Below are 16438 nucleotides of genomic sequence, written 5' to 3' on the forward strand. Positions count from 1 at the left end.
GTGTTTTTTTTTTGTGGTGTTTTTCCGTTTTTTACTTTGGCTGGGGCCCCCCCCCCCCCCCCCCTCCGCACCGTGTACCAGAGAAGCGGGACTGTGAAATCCTCACGGATCCTGCAAAGTCCCCCGCAATTTAACAAGCCCGGGCACCCTGGCTGCTGTGCTGCGGAAGCTGTCTTTCTTCCCCTGGGGACTCTTCCTTGTTGAACTGAGACTCCACGTAGTTCAAGTCCCCTCTACCTCCTGTCCATCCCACCCCTACTGCCTCACCAGCAAGCTGTAGTCAGGAGTGGCTCTTGGGAGCTATTCCTGGCTCTGCCACCGACAAGCTGCCAATGGTGGGCAAGTCACTGAATCTGTCTCAGTCCCAGTCTCAGTTTCCCCGCCTGTAAGAGGAGGAAGCCTATGTTATTATGACTAGGGTCCCTTCCGGTTCCCAATCTTGGCCACTCAACTGAGAGGCAGGGGACTGTCCAGAGCAATGAAGAAAGAGCTACAGTGGCCCTACCGCCTGCCTCCAGAGAGAGAGGACATGATGGCACAGTGAGAAAGTTTGTGGCCAGGTGGTCACTTTCCTTCAAAAGGCTCTTTAGGGGCACTGACTCTCCCTTGCCTGTGGCCAACAGTTTGTGGGCCCCAGAATGACGAAGTAGGCGCTGTGTCTTCTACTCAGGTGATACCCTCATCTTCACAAAATCTTCCCTCGACGTGGAAGGACCCAGGGGAACAGCACGGAAAACAAGGTAATCAACAGGAGCTTGTTCCTTTATTTGGCTTTCATTCGCCATCAAGCACATCAACCAGCACCTGAGGGAAACGTGCATTCACATCTGTCCTGATCAGGAGCGCCCAGCACCTCCCGCTTTGATGCTGGCGCACCTGCAGAGTCTGATGGCAGCGGATGAAAGGCTGTGGGACGCGGGGTAGCGCAGAGCCCCAGCCACGTGGCTGCTCACGTTTCTGGGCTTCCCTGCTCCACAGGAACATGGAAACCTCAAGGATCTGGAGGTGAGGCACGTATGACCCATTTGGGACAGGCACTTTTTAGAAAGGCATTTTCAACAAAATCTAGGGGGGTTGAAAGGTCTCCTGGTTTCTATAGTAAAAACAGCAGGTCAACGATAAGGTGCTTAAACCCCATGTTAACAGATCCATTTCACTGACTCAGACACAACCAAGCTAATGCACAGGATTCGAGTACAAATATTTCGTTGGAGAAAATGATAATTCTCACAGCTGACTTACTTTAAAAATTAATGGAAGCTGCTATTTAAATAAGGTTGCATTTCCTGTCCATGGCAGGACTAGACAGGAGGGGCGTCAACCCAGGATCCTATTGAGAACTGGCCTGTTAGGAGGCAGCTCGGGATTTAAAATAGGCCATGAATAATCCAGATTTAGAAAATGACACATTTATCATACTATTCCGAAAGCAAATTAAAAAACACAACACTACTTGGTGACACTTTCCCCCTCGCCCCACATTTTCAGTTTAAAAATAGACGAGGCATCTTCCTGAACCAGTCTTCACATCTCAGATCATTTCAACGTTTCACCAAATCAAGCTTGGGCCAGAATACTGCTTCAAAACAAATCTAACGCATAGATTGGGAGATTACATAATTAGGAGATTAGTGGTCTTGTGATCACTAGAAACCCTATCTCTATAAAGTCACAAAACTCTTGAGATAAGGCTGTTTCAAAGAAAGGGTGGAAAAACGAAGCCTGGTGGATGTTGCTAGATAAAGGTCACAGGTAAATTGGGCTACAGTTGGGGAGGGCAGTTACCCTTGAACTGTGCACAGACTGGCGTGGATGGAAGAGCATGAGAAGGGTGTGAACAGCAGAAAACAGGTGGGAAGGCCTCCCCAAAGCAACCAAAGTTCCTCCCTGCCTTTACGGCCCTTTGCTTGCCCTCCCTCTGCCCCTCCCACACAGTTACTTTAACATCCTTCATCACCTCTGCTGCCTCAATCGGGCAAGACCTGACCAATGTGGACAGGTCAACACCAGTGAGCAGGTGACTGGAAGCCCAGCAGTAGAATGTGGAACATAAGGTTGTCATGGTCCTTTGTTTACCTTTCCAGGGCTTGCAAGACCCAAGGCTCGACAATGTCCATAGCCACTGAGACAAGTATCAGACGTGCAAACATCTGCACACTTATATTTTGCCAAGTACAAAGTTTCAAGCCCCGGAAGACAAGGTCCTACTGTGGTTAACACTTACAGCAATGCAAGACTCCTATGGTTATTCAATAAACGTTTGTTCTGAATGAGAGCAAGCCTGCCTGGGACCATACTCTTCGGCTGCTGCCTCCTGAACGTGGATATGGTTTTCCCCTAAGGAAAGTGCTTCTATCAACATGTTTGACTTTTGAATTTCCGGATGGGAATGAGGCATTCTGATGAGAACGGTTCCGGTCCCGCTACCACCTTGTGGGTAGGAGAACTCAAAGCCTCCAGTCTACTTTAGTTTCAATTAAATTCAGGAATTCCAATCAGGAATGGATCTGGCACTCTCCCCAGTGTGTGCAGTTACACCCAGACTTGGTTACTCCCAGCAGCCCCTGGGCAGACTCCATTTTTCACAGTTGTTTATCTGTTTGTCTAGCACTCAATGTGTTGGTCCCAGTGTCTAATACTTATTAGAGGAAATCTTTGACAGAGTATCATCTTAATTGGAGATAACCCAAAAGATGATGAAAAATCTCCTTTGTCCCAAACTCCTGACCACAGGATAACCAAGGAAGTTGGATCATTAGTGCTGATATGAAGACCTCTGTCTTCAACCTCTTCTAGGAAGCTCTGCAGACTTTTTTTGTCCCTACTGAATACAATTCTTTTTTTTTTTTCATTTTGTCTTTTCTTTTACACCTATCATAACCTCCAAACAAGTCATTAAAAATTCTCTGTAGACATCTTTAAAGCTGTGAAATAGACCTTCACATACTCTACTTACTCACTCATGTATTTTTGATATTTGGGCTCTTTTGATTTTTTATTATAACTAATGCTATACTGAATAAATTGTGGCTTAATTTCCAATTTCTTTAGGAAGGGAGACCCAGGGCCAAAGAGTATGAAGATTATTTTAAGAGTTGTAATACAATCTATACAGGCTTTTAATGCCCCTCCTTATAAACCCACTCAGTTCTTAAGGATGGTACAGATAATACAAGACAAATTCATCAACACATTCAACTTCTGGGTAAAGTGACCTGTGGTGAGCTGGCTAGGGGAAGGAAGTCAGTTTGAGAGTAATCTGCCTGATACTGCATATGCAGAAAGATACTCCAGTGTAAACTATCATGTGTTGATTATATCTACTGATTCTTCAAGGTCAAGTTCATGTGCCACCCCTCGCATAAGATAGACAAATGCTTCTCTGTAGCCTAAAGCAGCTCTTATCCCTCTCTGGGCCCTAATATCTCTAAGGATTTTTTTTTGCTGCTGCTTACTACTTATATGATGGATTTTCCCCTCAAATAGGACTATCTTTAGGGGTTTTGCTATTTATAAAAGTAAAATGTGCTTAATGTAAATATTGAAATTGAAAGCAAAAAATAACTCACCCTTATTGCCCAGCTTTATAACATTAACAGTGTGGCATATCTTTCCATGTTTTCTTTTTTAAAAAACCCCATATATTAGCAGGAATAAAATGCACATATATACTCACATATCAAAATACACTTAAAAAACACTTAAAATAAACTGTATGTATATAATGTTCTGTACTCGCCCCCCCTTAACTCAACAATTTGTTCAACAATATTATATGCATCGACATAAAAAAATGTTCATCCTCCTTACCAGGTACATATATTATTCCATTATATGGTCATAGCAGAGCTTAAGATGGTCTCCTGTTACAGGATTTCTATATTTTCTCTATTATAAACAGTGCCATATATACATTCTCATACTCATGGTTCTGCTGGTATCTGGCTTTAAATAAATAGCTAGGGGCGCCTCGGTGCCTCAGTCAGTTAAGCATCCAACTTCAGCTCAGGTCATGATCTCACAGTTCGTGAGTTTGAGCCCCGCGTTGGGGCTCTGTGCTGACAGTGCAGGGCCTGGACCCTTAGAGCCCACTTCAAGTTCTGTGTCTCCCTCTCTCTCTGCCCTTCTTCTGCCCTGCTCACACACTCTAAAATAAATAAACATTAAATAAATAAATAAATAAATAAATAAATAAATAAATAAATAAATAGCTACAAGTGGTCCTGCCTCTCCAAAGCGCACAGATCTTACATGTAAATGCCTGGCCTGGGTGCTGGGCTAACCCGCCCTCAGGGTCTAAAGGAGCCAGGAGGTAGACCTTACTTGACCAGTCTGTGTGTCCTGGAAAAAGCCTAACAAAGCAGATTGCCCTGGGCATGGTCCACACTCAACAAATTAACATGGTAGGCAGGAACAGAGTTTAATCCTATTTGCAGTGCCATTTATTCATTTATTTTTTAACAGTAGCAATTAACCAGTTACTCTGCGTGCTCAGCCCTGGACATACATACAATAGTAAGCGGCGTGTGGCAGACCCCTGTCCTTAAGGAGTGTGCATTCTGCAAGCAATGCAGGTACAGACAGAGGCCAGCCGAGTAATAAAGGAATAGTCTGAGTGTTTCATTCCAAGGACAAATGAGTAAGAAATTATGGACATGGGATCAGTTATCCCATGTCTCTATTGTAGCTTTTCCCAAAGTACATATCACAGGATGAGATTTTCTTGGTCAGGGTCCTTTGAGAAATGCTGCGCTTTCTAGAGTGACCCCTGATATCCACAGGGCACGTTAGTATGATAGAGGCCCAGGAATTCCCCAGTTTTTTGGATACAGAATCCTTTTGCAGCAACTTCTGTCAACATTCCCTCCCTTCTATGCGAGACGTTTTGGAACCCACTGCTCAGGGTGCCTGGGTGGCTCAGTCGGCTAAGTATCTGACTTCAGCTCAGGTCATGATCTCATGGCTTGCGAGTTCAAGCCCCATGTTGGGCTCTGTGCTGACAGCTCAAATCCTGGATCCTGCTTTGCAATCTGTATCTTCCTCTTTCTCTGCCCCTCTCCAGCCAGTGCTCACTCTCTCTCAAAAATAAATAAACATAAAAAAAATGGAACCCACTGCTCCATGGTGCATGGTATGCCAATGAGAGTGGAATATCACCCCTTATTATTCATTCCCTTGCTCTAAGGTACAGGTAGGAGGCTGGGGGATATGGCAGGGATCTACATTTTGAGCTGGAAAACAATTAGAAAGTTTATACACCGCAATTTAAATGAGATGGCTATTAGTATGAAAACATTCAGTTCCATAGTTCAACTTGGCAACTATTTAAGAGGTCCAACTCTGTGCCAGACACCTCAAGAAAGATACAAGCCAAGACCTTCTAGAAGTGTCTGTCATCATGCACTGGCTGTTGCCCTGGGAGAAGAGCTCTTGCTTGGCAAGGAGCAGGGTGAAGGTGTGGAGATCTCTTTTTACCCAAGAGAATGTTCACTTGTGGGTCTCCTCTGATACACTTATAGAGAGCAGTGTGACCTAAAGTGGCAGAAACCATTATTGCAGAGAATCCAAAATGGCACCAGGGCTTGGTTCCTATGATTTGGCATCAGCATTCTCCTTCAGTTTGGGTCCCCAAGTTCCATCTATGGCTATTCGCAAAGTGGAGCACACGGTCCTGGGCATCCGTGGGTCATTTCTTGCTCAGGCTGATATGGGTGCATGGCGTCTTGCCACAGGCCTACCCTTCATGCAATCCTTACTTTCCTACAACCTAGGCTCACAGGGGCCAAGTTAAACCTTTGCCCTCACCCCTACACTCAACTGCTTACCAAGTTTTGCTGATTCCATCTTCCAAATCCATCCATTGCTTTTCCATCCCCACTGGTGCCACCCTGTCCAGGACACCAGACTTCTCATGTGAGTCACAACATTCTCCCTTCGGGGTCGTCTAGCCCATTCCACCTGGCCCTCCCCACCCCTCCCAGTGTAGTCTCTACCCAGCAGTAAAGGGACTCTTCTAAATCACAGCTCTGACCTGGACCACTCTCCTCGGATAACTGTGTTACTCTTAGGGAAAGCCAGGACCGCTCCGCTACTTATGGTAAACTCCACACTCCAACCCCGAGTCTAACTAGGCCGAGTTCTCACTAGTTCTCTGATGGCCTGTGTTCTCCATGCTGAGAAACGCTCTACCTCCCCAACACCAGCTAGCCTTTACCTCTTCTAATTCTTGGTCGACTTGGGTGTTATTCCCTTTACACTGTTACTGCCTGTGGCCTGATCGTGCCCCACTGTTGCAGCTCTTATGACATCACACTGCAATTGTTTACTCAAAGTGCCTCCTCACTAGAGGGCGGCCAATGTGTCAGACTTCTTTCCTGCTGAATTCCCAGAACCCAGCAAAGGGCCTGGCACAGGGTAAATGGCCAAAAAATGTTTGTTGATTAACCCAGAAAGATCAGCTTTTGCCCTCAGGGTTAGCATCAAACACCTGGTCGCTGCTACTTCAAGCACAGACCGTAGCTCGCTGCTGGTCACCTCATCTCTGGTTTCCTTTGACTCAGATTGAGAAAGGTCTGCTCTCTATCACCATCTCCTTGGAACTCAAGATTCTGCGCATTTGAGACTTTCAGGATTTGGTTTATTAACTGCGTGCACATCCCCTGCTGCGGCATTTGCTGATGGGCCTCTTACTGGTGGTTAGTGCTAATGCAGCCATAGTTGTCTCTGGGCAACCGCGACCTCAGCCACTACAAGTGACTCTGCCTCAATGTGGATCTTTATCAGGCCCCAGGCCCCTGTGTGAGCACATCTCGGATGTCAAACCTCTTAGAAAACAAGCCCGTGCCCCTGCAATGTTTGTTCCTTCCACTCTCTGGAGGAAGGCAAGGTCCTTTAAAACTCTGACCAAGGGAAAACGCTCACCAAATGACTACCCTTGGGCAAACCCACAGGAAGAGATGGCAGGAGATACAGAGTTTTACAGCATCCTCCCATCATCACTCAGGGGACGCTGGCTTTTCTTCAGCCTCAAAGACTGGTGAAACCTATGGAACATCCTGAAACAGGTGGAGACAGATGGCCTGTACCAATAGGGGCCTGTCTTGGGAAAGTGAGCAGATACCAGTCTGCCTTCCCCACCTGGTGCGAAGACCGGAAGCTTGGCTTTCTGGGGGAACCGGTGGCAGACTCCAAACTCCCCCACTCAGTGACAGCCTCTTTTGGGAGCAATGAGACCAAAGCACAGGCTTGAGAGGCACACCCGCCTAAGGCTTGAGCCTGGGGCAGATCATTGCCAGGAATGCAGGGTGCCAGGAACAAGTCCTGGGTATGGGGCCACTGCCGCAGGGCCTGCTCTGTGGTCGGAGAGGAACAGGGGCTGTGAACACCGATGGAGACCAACCACGCCTGACACCCACCGGTCTCTCCCTGCTGGTCCTACCGTAGTCCAAACAGCCAGCGCTCCTTGGGTCCTTTTATGCCCCACCCTCCGGAGGCCACTGAGTGGTTTTTAAACCCTCCCTCCTCACTTTTTCCTTTCCTCCTCCCCCGTGTTCTTCGCTTGGCAGTGACCACCCAGGCACCAGGCTCTTGATCATTCTGGTCAGCTGCTGTTCCCTGAAGCATGAGTCACTGCTCTGACAGGGGATAGATACTCTTGCCAGGCAAGGGGGCTTACAAGGCCCGTCTCACCCAGCGCCCTGTTTTCCTACAGAAACCTTTCGTTCCATAGGAAATGAGGTCACACACCAGAGCACATGGGTAACCGGTGAGAAAATGCTGGCGCCAAGAAGGGGGCGGGTGTCAGAAGTGTGGAGGGAGAGGACCCTAACACACAGGAACCACCAGACGAACCACCTGCTGCTCTGGGACAGCCCAGAGAGGAAGGGGTGCACCTAGGTTTAAAAAATAACCTGCTTTCTTTAAAGCATATGCAACATAAATGATTTTACCAAGCCAAACTTGCAGTGAGTGTGGCTTATTCACTTTCATGATTTGGAGCTCCTAATCCACTGCCTAAAGGAGATCAACACACAAAACGGCCCCAGAGGGGTAAAGAGGGGCGGGGCGGGGCCGCCCGGGCAGCCAGGCAAGCTCACTTTCCGGGAGTGGGAGAGGAGGTGGGTGGGGGTGGTGGTGAGGGTGGGTGGCGCTGCTCTGCCCGCTCCACCCGACTCCTCGCTCCAGGGCTTGGCTGCAGCCCGGCCTGACCTTCCAGGTTTCGCTGGCAGGAGATCAAAGTGCCGAAGCCACAAACACAGCTCAGAACTCGGAGGCCCCGGCGGCCTCCCCCCAGGGTCCCCCCTTCCCTTCCACCCTCCAGCTTCAACCCCTGGCCCTGCTACTCCACGCCCTCCTTCAGAGTCCCTCCCCCTCCGCTTCCCCACGCCCCCCAGTCCTCCTCCCCACTCAGTAGGGCCGGCCTTTGGGGGCGGGCTCCCATCTGCCCTTCGCCGACCCTACCGGGCTGGCCGCGCCCCTCCCCATCGGGAGAAGGTATTTCTCGCCTTAATTAAAGTCATTAAGCCTCCAAAGGCTCCTGCGGGCTGCTGGTTCCGAGCTCCAGAACGAGGAGGATGCATTTTAAGTCCTAGTTAAGATTATGCTGATCTATTTAGGAGGTATGTAGCAGCGAGAATTCAGCGGTTAAGTTAGTGGTTAAGGCTGCCTCCGTTTAAATAGTATTATTTATTCCCCAAATATGTAGCAGTCCCACTTAATTTCTCCTAATTAAAGGAATCATCAGAAAAGGGTGGAGTCCGTGGCCATGTCACGGCGCCATTGCACAGGTTGGTACCCTCTTCACAATCAGAAAATGCTGGGTTCAAACGGAAAATGCATTTCCCCAGATCTTAATCTTAAACATAGACATTTTACACCAGTTCCAAGAAACACAATGATCCTCTTTGTTTTCACACCTGACAAGGAGCACCCCAACCCAGGAAGCCTGTCCACACCCTCCTTTCCATGGCCACTGCTGGGTGAAGGGATGTTATGGAAAAATGTCTGCAGTCGGGTTGTTTGATGAGATGTCTATGCCTGGCAGAGAAACTTTTGGAAGAACTTGTTAGCTGCTATCTTGGGTTGAGTTTCCAGAAGTCCCACTTCAGGGCCAAATCTTACAAAGTCAACAACTAGAAAATTTAAACAGGACCACTCCCTTTTCTGCATATGACAGGTAACACTTGTTTAATAATCATTGGCAAGTTAATTGGGTGGCGTATTTGGGCTTAACAAGGAACAACAGTGCCTACAAAGTCTGAAGACCCCCCAGCCTCCCTTCTGCCTTGAGAGGTGGAGGGCAGAATCTTTGAGGGCTGAGGGCTGGGTTCCTGGCTACTGCAGCCATCAAGCAGGGCAGACTTGGTTCTCAACCTTGGCCCACTGAGGAGGCGACTGGGGAAGATTTAAAAAGTACCCTGCCCCTAGAGATGATGATTTCATCTCTGTGGAATGGAGCCCCGGCAGCAATATTTTTCTAAAAGTTTCCTAGTTAGTTTTAAAATTCAGGTAGGGCTGAGAGCCACTGAGCTCCAAACTGCAGGAAGCCCCTGGGATGGCTGTCAAAAATGCACATTCTGGGGCCCCTCTTCGGATTCAGTTGGACTGGTGGAGGTCCAGAAGCTATCTAAACAGCACACAGGCAATACTTAACGATGGGGCAAAGGAAAAGTGTTAGCGAATTCCTGCATTAGGTGGTACACTGTTTGAAAAAACAAGATTACTCTGATTATATGATTTTCTTATTTGTACTAAGAGGAAGAGAATCTGAATGAAAGAATGTTTGCATGCCTGAGGCAGGCTTGCTCCTAACATTGGAGGGAGTTGGGACAAGATCCAACAAACCACGAAATAAAATATATGCTACCCTTCTATCTTTATGTACACCTTCATAAAGAACCGAAAGGTCACATTCAACTGAGATTTCTCTAACTCCCTGGAGTTCCTCATCAGAACATGTCATTGTGGAGAAAGCCAACTCCTGACCCACCTTGCATTTCAAGAGGACTTGTACACATGGGCATAAACACCCCAGCCTCGAGGCTAAGGTCTGTCTATCCTCCTTGGGAAGAGGGGTAGGATCCCAGGGGAGTCGGCTCCCAGGAGGATGGTCCTGGACAAGAGGTCTGCCAGGTGCCGGAAGCCAGCACTGGCTCATCTTGGGGGAATTTGGGATCCCGGGAATGGTTTATAGAAGGGGGCTTCCCTTGGACTCTTCACCCAGTGGCCAGAAGCTTCAGAAGCAGGGCCTTTATTGCCTGGTCTCAGGACAGTACTGGCCCAAAGCATCAGACTCCAAGAGGGAAAAGTGAGCAAAGCACCTATTATGCACCAGACAAGGCAGTAGGTGCTTTCAAATGGCATGCAACTCTGTAGTCAAGGGAGTGTTGACTCCCATTTTATAGCTAGAGGCTCAGAGGTGACCTCACAAAGCCACGAAGTAGAGAGGTGACATGTGACCTCATCCTCTCCGTAATCCCAGGCTACAGAAATACTGTGGTTATCCTAGGGCTTTCCATAATCAAGCGTGATAGAAATGTGTGCACATATATCAACATGAATGCTGAATCTCCAAGTATTCCACTAATAGCTTATGTAAGTATTGTATTTCCCAATCCTACAAGGCATCCAGATAGCTCTCTTACCTAACCCATTTGGACTCCCTCATCTTTAAAACTCTCTTTACAAATGTCATGCAGCTCATATAGTCAACGTAAAGAGAGGTGGCAGGGTGGAAAATTCTACTGTTGTACAGGGTTAGCTGCTTGAAAGCTCATGTTTTTTCCCTCAGAGGGGCTATTTCTTATTGCCATTCTAGTCAACGCGAGCTCCCAAACAATACAACTTTTACTCTGTACACTTCTTAAAGATCTACCAAGGTGGTTCCAAAATGGTTCCCCATGTGCCCTGTCACATTGTGTCCTTGAATCTGTGACTTGGTATCAGTAGAATTTAGGAATGATATGGCTCCACTGTCTCTCAACTTCACACCAGAATCACTTACAACAGCAAGAGAACCAAACCCCTCTCTCTAGAGGAGGGCAGAGTCCCAACCCCCTCACCCTGAGTCACACCAGTCTTCTCTGGGAGCAGTCAGTTTGATGACACACCCAACGAAGGTGGCCTCGAGGAAGAACACAGCCTGAAGGTGACCCGTGAATGGACAGGCCGATCAGGGAAGGGGCAAGGGCAGGGGGAGGAGCTGTCACCTCACACAGCTCGGGCTGAAATCCTGGCTCACCTTGCCAGCGCTGTGACTGTGGGCAGACTTGACAACCTTTCTGTGCTTCCTCCATCTGTTCAATGCGGATCATGCTAACAGGACGTATTCTCACGATTGTTGAGAGAGGTCAGGAGACTAGATGAGAAGATGCCAGTCGACTGGCAAGTGCTGAGACGCATGCACTATGTGTATCTCCTGTGGGCACCTGGCCCCTCCCTTGACTGTTTGCATACAGGATTCTTCTCTCCAGGAGAGAGAGCCCAGTTCCCACACAGAGCGGCAGGCAGAGTCACAGAGACTCCACCTCTGAAACGTTCTGGAAGTCGATGTGTCTCTGCCGCGCATCACACACACACAGGAACGTCACAGTTGGGGGCAAGAAATGATGCCATGGCACAAAGCAGGCGGAAGGCAGTTAGACGCCCAGAGGCATACTGGAATATCCTGGGGAGCTATTTAAAAATACCGGGGCCCAGCCCTCCCCAGAGACTGAGGGGCACTGGGCTGGAGGTGGACCTGGCCTCCGGAGGTTTGAAAGCTCTCTGGGTTGATCTGTAGGCATAGCTAAGATAAATAACCACAGGGACCAAAACCCTAAGGAGGTCAGAGGAGAGAGGGTGGCAGGGAGTGTGCTTAACTCCAACTCATCATTCCCTCCCAGAACTGCCAGATTCCTTTCTCAGTTATACTATTTGCTTTCTAGAAACCCACTTACGCTATTTTACCTCAGACTTAACAAGAAGAATGTACTTCAAGGCAATCAACAATTGAGCTTCCTGTGATCTGGCTCTGGGAATGAGACCTCCCTCCCCCAACGCAGAAGTTTGGGTCCTTCACAGTCAAAGGTCTCAGAGGCGGTGACTATCACAAGCCCCTAGACTGGCACCTGGAATCCGGCAGGCAGCAAATGCTGTGGGGAGGGGCCGTGGGCACAAGAGCCAGTCTCTATCCCAAATGGGGCAAGCTTTTGGGGTTCACAGTAGAGGTTCTCCTAGCTCCTTAGGTCCAGACCTTTGGCTTCTACTCCACAGGGGTCCCAGGACCTCAAATAGGGGTGTCTACCCCCTGGCAGGACAGAGCCACAGAATGCAAGTTCCAGAAGTGTCCTCTGAGACAACAGCATGATAAAAGTTCTGAAAGATATGAATTCTAGGGACACCATTTTCAGGTTGAAGTCCCATTTTTCTTCACAAAACACATCCTTTCTTGAACTAAAGCCCTCAAACACACTCTGGGCTGAGTTAGCCAAGTCACAGAACTTGGATGCCAACTGCCCAGCTAACATCCACGTCTCTGCCACTAAATGATGACAGCATTTGCTATTAGGAACAATTCTAGTGACACGGGCTGGGAGTGTGGAGAGGAGATACCAGATGTAACAGCTGAGATCACGGGTTAGTCTGTAAAACATAACAGGAGTTAAACCCAGGAAGGCCTTGTCTTAATGTCTGAATAAAAGAACAAGTCCTATAGTCATATCTCTATAGGCCAACAAGCTGAAGGCCATGAAAACTATACTCTTATTTCTTCCAAATGCATTCTAGTCCTGGTGCTTAAGTCACCACAATGGTGGTGATGATGGAAGGGGAAGGAGAAAAGCTGACCCAGGCATCAAGGTGGCCTTCCTCAGGCCAAGAACGCACAGGAGGTGAAGGGAAACGATGCTGTTGGGCACCCCCCAGGGGCAGCAGCTATAGTACTTCCTGCTTCCTGTTTGAAGTCCCATCCATGTCCCTCTGTTTGGGCTACAAAGCAATATGGGGAGCGCAGTCCTTGCCTGTGCAAAGCTTAGAGAAATGGAGCTACCCCATTTCTAGCAAGGGAAACAAATGAATCCAGAGCTCAACAGTGTGGGGCCACCTTGAAAGGTGCTCAAATCAGGTCTGGAATAGATGAGCTTGGATGTGGATGTGGATGTGGATGTTACGGGGCTGGTGTGGTCAGGAAGTACTTCATGGAGACCAAGCTGCCCAAATGAAGAAGGGAAGGCTGGCCAGGAGCTGGGCACACAAGGTGCTGGCTGAGGCTCACAGACCCTACAGATACACCAAGGACCAAGAAGGGAAGAGGTTCACAAAAGGCAATGCTTGGTTACATGGGGACTATACATTACAGTCCACGCACAAGGCCACAGTGTAAACACTGGCCACCATTTATTAACTAGCCTTTCTCTCGGTGGCAGTCAGCATGCCCCCAGGTTAGTTTCTGGTATACAACACAGCATTCACACACAGCCCCTATGGTTTACTAACACTTCTGGATCACTGACCAAAATTCCATTTTCTCTGGAAAGGGTTCCCTGACCCCTACAAATAAGGTTCATTTGGGTGGCTAGGTACTTCCAGACAAAAAACCTAATGTGACTGTCTTTCCTACGGTTTATTCATTTAACACATACTTGTTGAACCCCTACCATAATGGTAGCATCGTATGCTGAAAAGACCCATCCTAAGAGATCTAGTCCTTCTTCTCAAGGAGAGCCACTAATCACACTAAGGACCGTATGCACAGCAAGAAATACTCCTTAAATGGAAGAAAAGAGAGAGGAGGAGGAGGAGGAAAAACGGTGCCTGCTGACAGGGTCCTCGTGTCTCCACTTTATGTCAGACCTCACTTACCACTCGGTGGACGGCACACCTCAGCAGTGCCGGCACGCTGCCTCAGAACCCTCGTGCAGCAAATTCTAGAACATCTATTCCATATGAACACTCATATCCAACTATAAATATAGGGGCAATTATTGTTTCAAGAAAGCAGATTAGTTTTAAAGTATAGTTGGATAAACTTTAACAGTTCAGAAAATTGAAAAACCCAGTTAAAGACTTTAAAAGTCCTTAGGATGAAAGAGGAGAAAGGGACCATGAGCCACAGAAGGTGGAGTTGGGCTGGATCGCTTCCTTTGGTCAATAACAGGTCTATGACTGTGTCATTAAGAAAAGGACTTCTTGCAAAGGAACAGCTTAATCCCAGGAAAAGGAAAGAGTAAAAAGGTTACATTAAGGGAATCAGGGATAATCTCTATCAATTACCCAGAGCCTTTCCTGTTGGGGAAGTCTCAAAAGAAGAACAGGAAAAGAGCTGGGTCATGATCCAGGTGCTTACGCTTTGTTTTATGATCCAGGAGTTTGGCAGTCTGGTTTCTGGGGGAGTGGAGAGAGCTAAAACGGCAAGTGCTCCGTAACCCCCCAAACAAGCAGATTGTTACAGAATATGGCAGTGTTGGCTCGACAGGAACCCAACTATGGCAGGCACGGGGGACCAGCTGGCATCATTCTGAGGCTAAACAAGTCCAACTGCATACCCTCCAGCATCTGGGACGTTCGAAAAGACCAGTGAGCCGAATCTAGAGAGAGAGAGAGCAAGCCTGCTTCCTGGCCCCCGAAGCCAATGAGGCCCAGCTGAAGAGTCACTGCAGTCCTCATGCAGAGGGACAGAGGGGGCCTGTTAGGCAACAGTGACCTTGACTATGGTCCATCAGAATCGATTAAGTGCCTCTCAGTCCTGGAATGGGATTAAAGAGCACCTAGTCCCACATCCTCGATTTGCAAAGGATACAGTGACTTCCCGAGGTCAGAGAATGCTGGCAGCAGTGGAGGGCGTTCAACTTAGAGCCGACTGCATCCTGTCAACCCTGCCCCATACTTCTTTAGCGTCCATTAAGTTTTGCCATGTCCAAGTTTTTCTTTTTGGGGAAAAATCAAAACTTAGGGGCATCCAATGTTAGTTTTCCAAAAATAACGGAAAGATATATTTAACTAGCACCCATTACTAAGAACATAAATATTTTGCGTATTATTTTAAGCAGTTGTTACTAGAACATTCCTGTGCCGAGAGATCTGAAGCCAAGCACTTACGGAGAGGATTATTAAAAAACTGACCTGTGAAAGGAAGAAGGCTTGATTATAATGGACTTGCTAACAGACAGGTGTACAGGAGTTTAGAAAGGAGGCGGAGTCTTGAAAGAAGTATAAATTCAGATAATTCCAAATGTACTGAGTTCACTGTCCAGGTGAGTCCTTTTGAATAATAACAGAAGCCCCTAAGTGTTCCCCCCTATGCTGGGATTAGGACATCTGCCTAATTCAAACTTCTAAAACACAGAGTGGCACAGAGCACCCAGCCCCTGTGACTGTGCTGTTCACACCACACATACAGATAGCCCCATTCTCGTGATGTCATGCAGATATGCTAAATTAAGATATGATGATAGACCAGGACCAGCCAAGACTAAGAAATATTCAGCGTCCCCAAGCCCCGAGCCCTACTTGGGTCCCAGCTTGGAGAGAAAGTGTGCCCAGGATCAGGGCCTGACAGTCAAGAGGAGGTTAGGTTGGGGGGTCACGTTAACATCTAACAGATGAAGTTACAGATTAACTCGTCACTGGTTTTGGTTGGTTAATGTACAATTTTGTAGGCAACTTCAATAGTCCTGGCCCAAGTTCAGAGTTAAAAAAAAAAAAAAAAAAAAGGCAGTGTGCCCTTTTCTCATTTAGAATTTAAAAAGTGATGGGAAGGAATAAACAGATACATACAACCAACACGAATAAATCTCAAAGTAATTATGCTGAGTGAAAGAAATGAGGTTAAAGAGTATATATTTGCATGAGTGCATTCATATAAAACTCTATAAAATTCAAACTAATCTACAGTAGGAGAAAGCAAATAATGGTTACCTGGGGATTGGGGAGGAACAGAGGGGAGGGGTGGGAGGGCCTCCAAAGGGGCAGGAGGGAGCTTTTCGGAATGATAGAGTACATTGACTGTGGTGATGGTTTCATGACGGGGGTGTGTGTGTATGTGAAAACTTATCAAATTATACACTTTATTATTTTTTTATCAAGAATTTATAACATCCATTTTTAAAGTTTATTTATTTATTTTGAGAGAGACAGAGAGAAAGAGAGCATGAGCAGGGCAGGGGCAGAGAGAGAGAGAGAGACAGACAGAATCCCAAGCAGACTCTGCACTGTCAGCGTGGAGCAGGATATGGGGCTTGTATTCACAAACCGTGAGATCGTGACCTGAGCTGAAACCAGGAGTTGGACGCTTAACTGACTGAGCCACCCAGGCGCCCCTACACTTTATTATTTTTTTAAGGTTTATTTATTTTTGAGAGAGAGAGAGCGAGAGCACGAGCGGGGGCGGGGGACAGAGAAAGAGGGGGACAGAGAATCCGAAGTGGGCTCCTTGCTGACAGCAGAGAGCCCAGTGTGGGGC

General features: G+C 47.6%; 1 protein-coding gene and 1 long non-coding RNA gene across 5 annotated transcripts in view; one reads left to right on the forward strand and one right to left on the reverse strand.

Moving 5' to 3' along the window:
- The window catches only part of ZNRF3 (zinc and ring finger 3), a 143524-nt gene that overhangs the window by 14807 nt on the left and 112279 nt on the right, over positions 1 to 16438 (reverse strand). Inside the window, exons 1-2 of one of the 4 annotated variants that reach the window (XM_040463900.1) lie at positions 6032 to 7753; positions 5826 to 5888 (exon numbers count right to left, since the gene is read on the reverse strand). The exons of 1 other annotated variant lie outside the window; for it this stretch is intronic. In XM_040463900.1, coding sequence (XP_040319834.1) covers positions 5826 to 5861 — 36 coding nt within the window. In that variant the 5' untranslated portion in view covers positions 5862 to 5888; positions 6032 to 7753. Of the gene's footprint in view, positions 1 to 267; positions 1928 to 1957; positions 2328 to 5825; positions 5889 to 6031; positions 7754 to 16438 lie in introns of those variants that run through there. 2 more of the 4 variants (XM_040463899.1, XM_040463902.1) reach the window with 2 other exon arrangements.
- On the forward strand, positions 6960 to 7957 carry LOC121022617 (uncharacterized). The gene is made up of 2 exons (XR_005787019.1): positions 6960 to 7064; positions 7730 to 7957. It is a non-coding gene; the product is annotated as an uncharacterized LOC121022617 (long non-coding RNA).

The sequence above is a fragment of the Herpailurus yagouaroundi genome, unplaced genomic scaffold (assembly GCF_014898765.1).
Source record: "Herpailurus yagouaroundi ecotype Mexico unplaced genomic scaffold, PumYag 428, whole genome shotgun sequence".
Taxonomy (NCBI): Eukaryota; Metazoa; Chordata; class Mammalia; order Carnivora; family Felidae; genus Herpailurus; species Herpailurus yagouaroundi.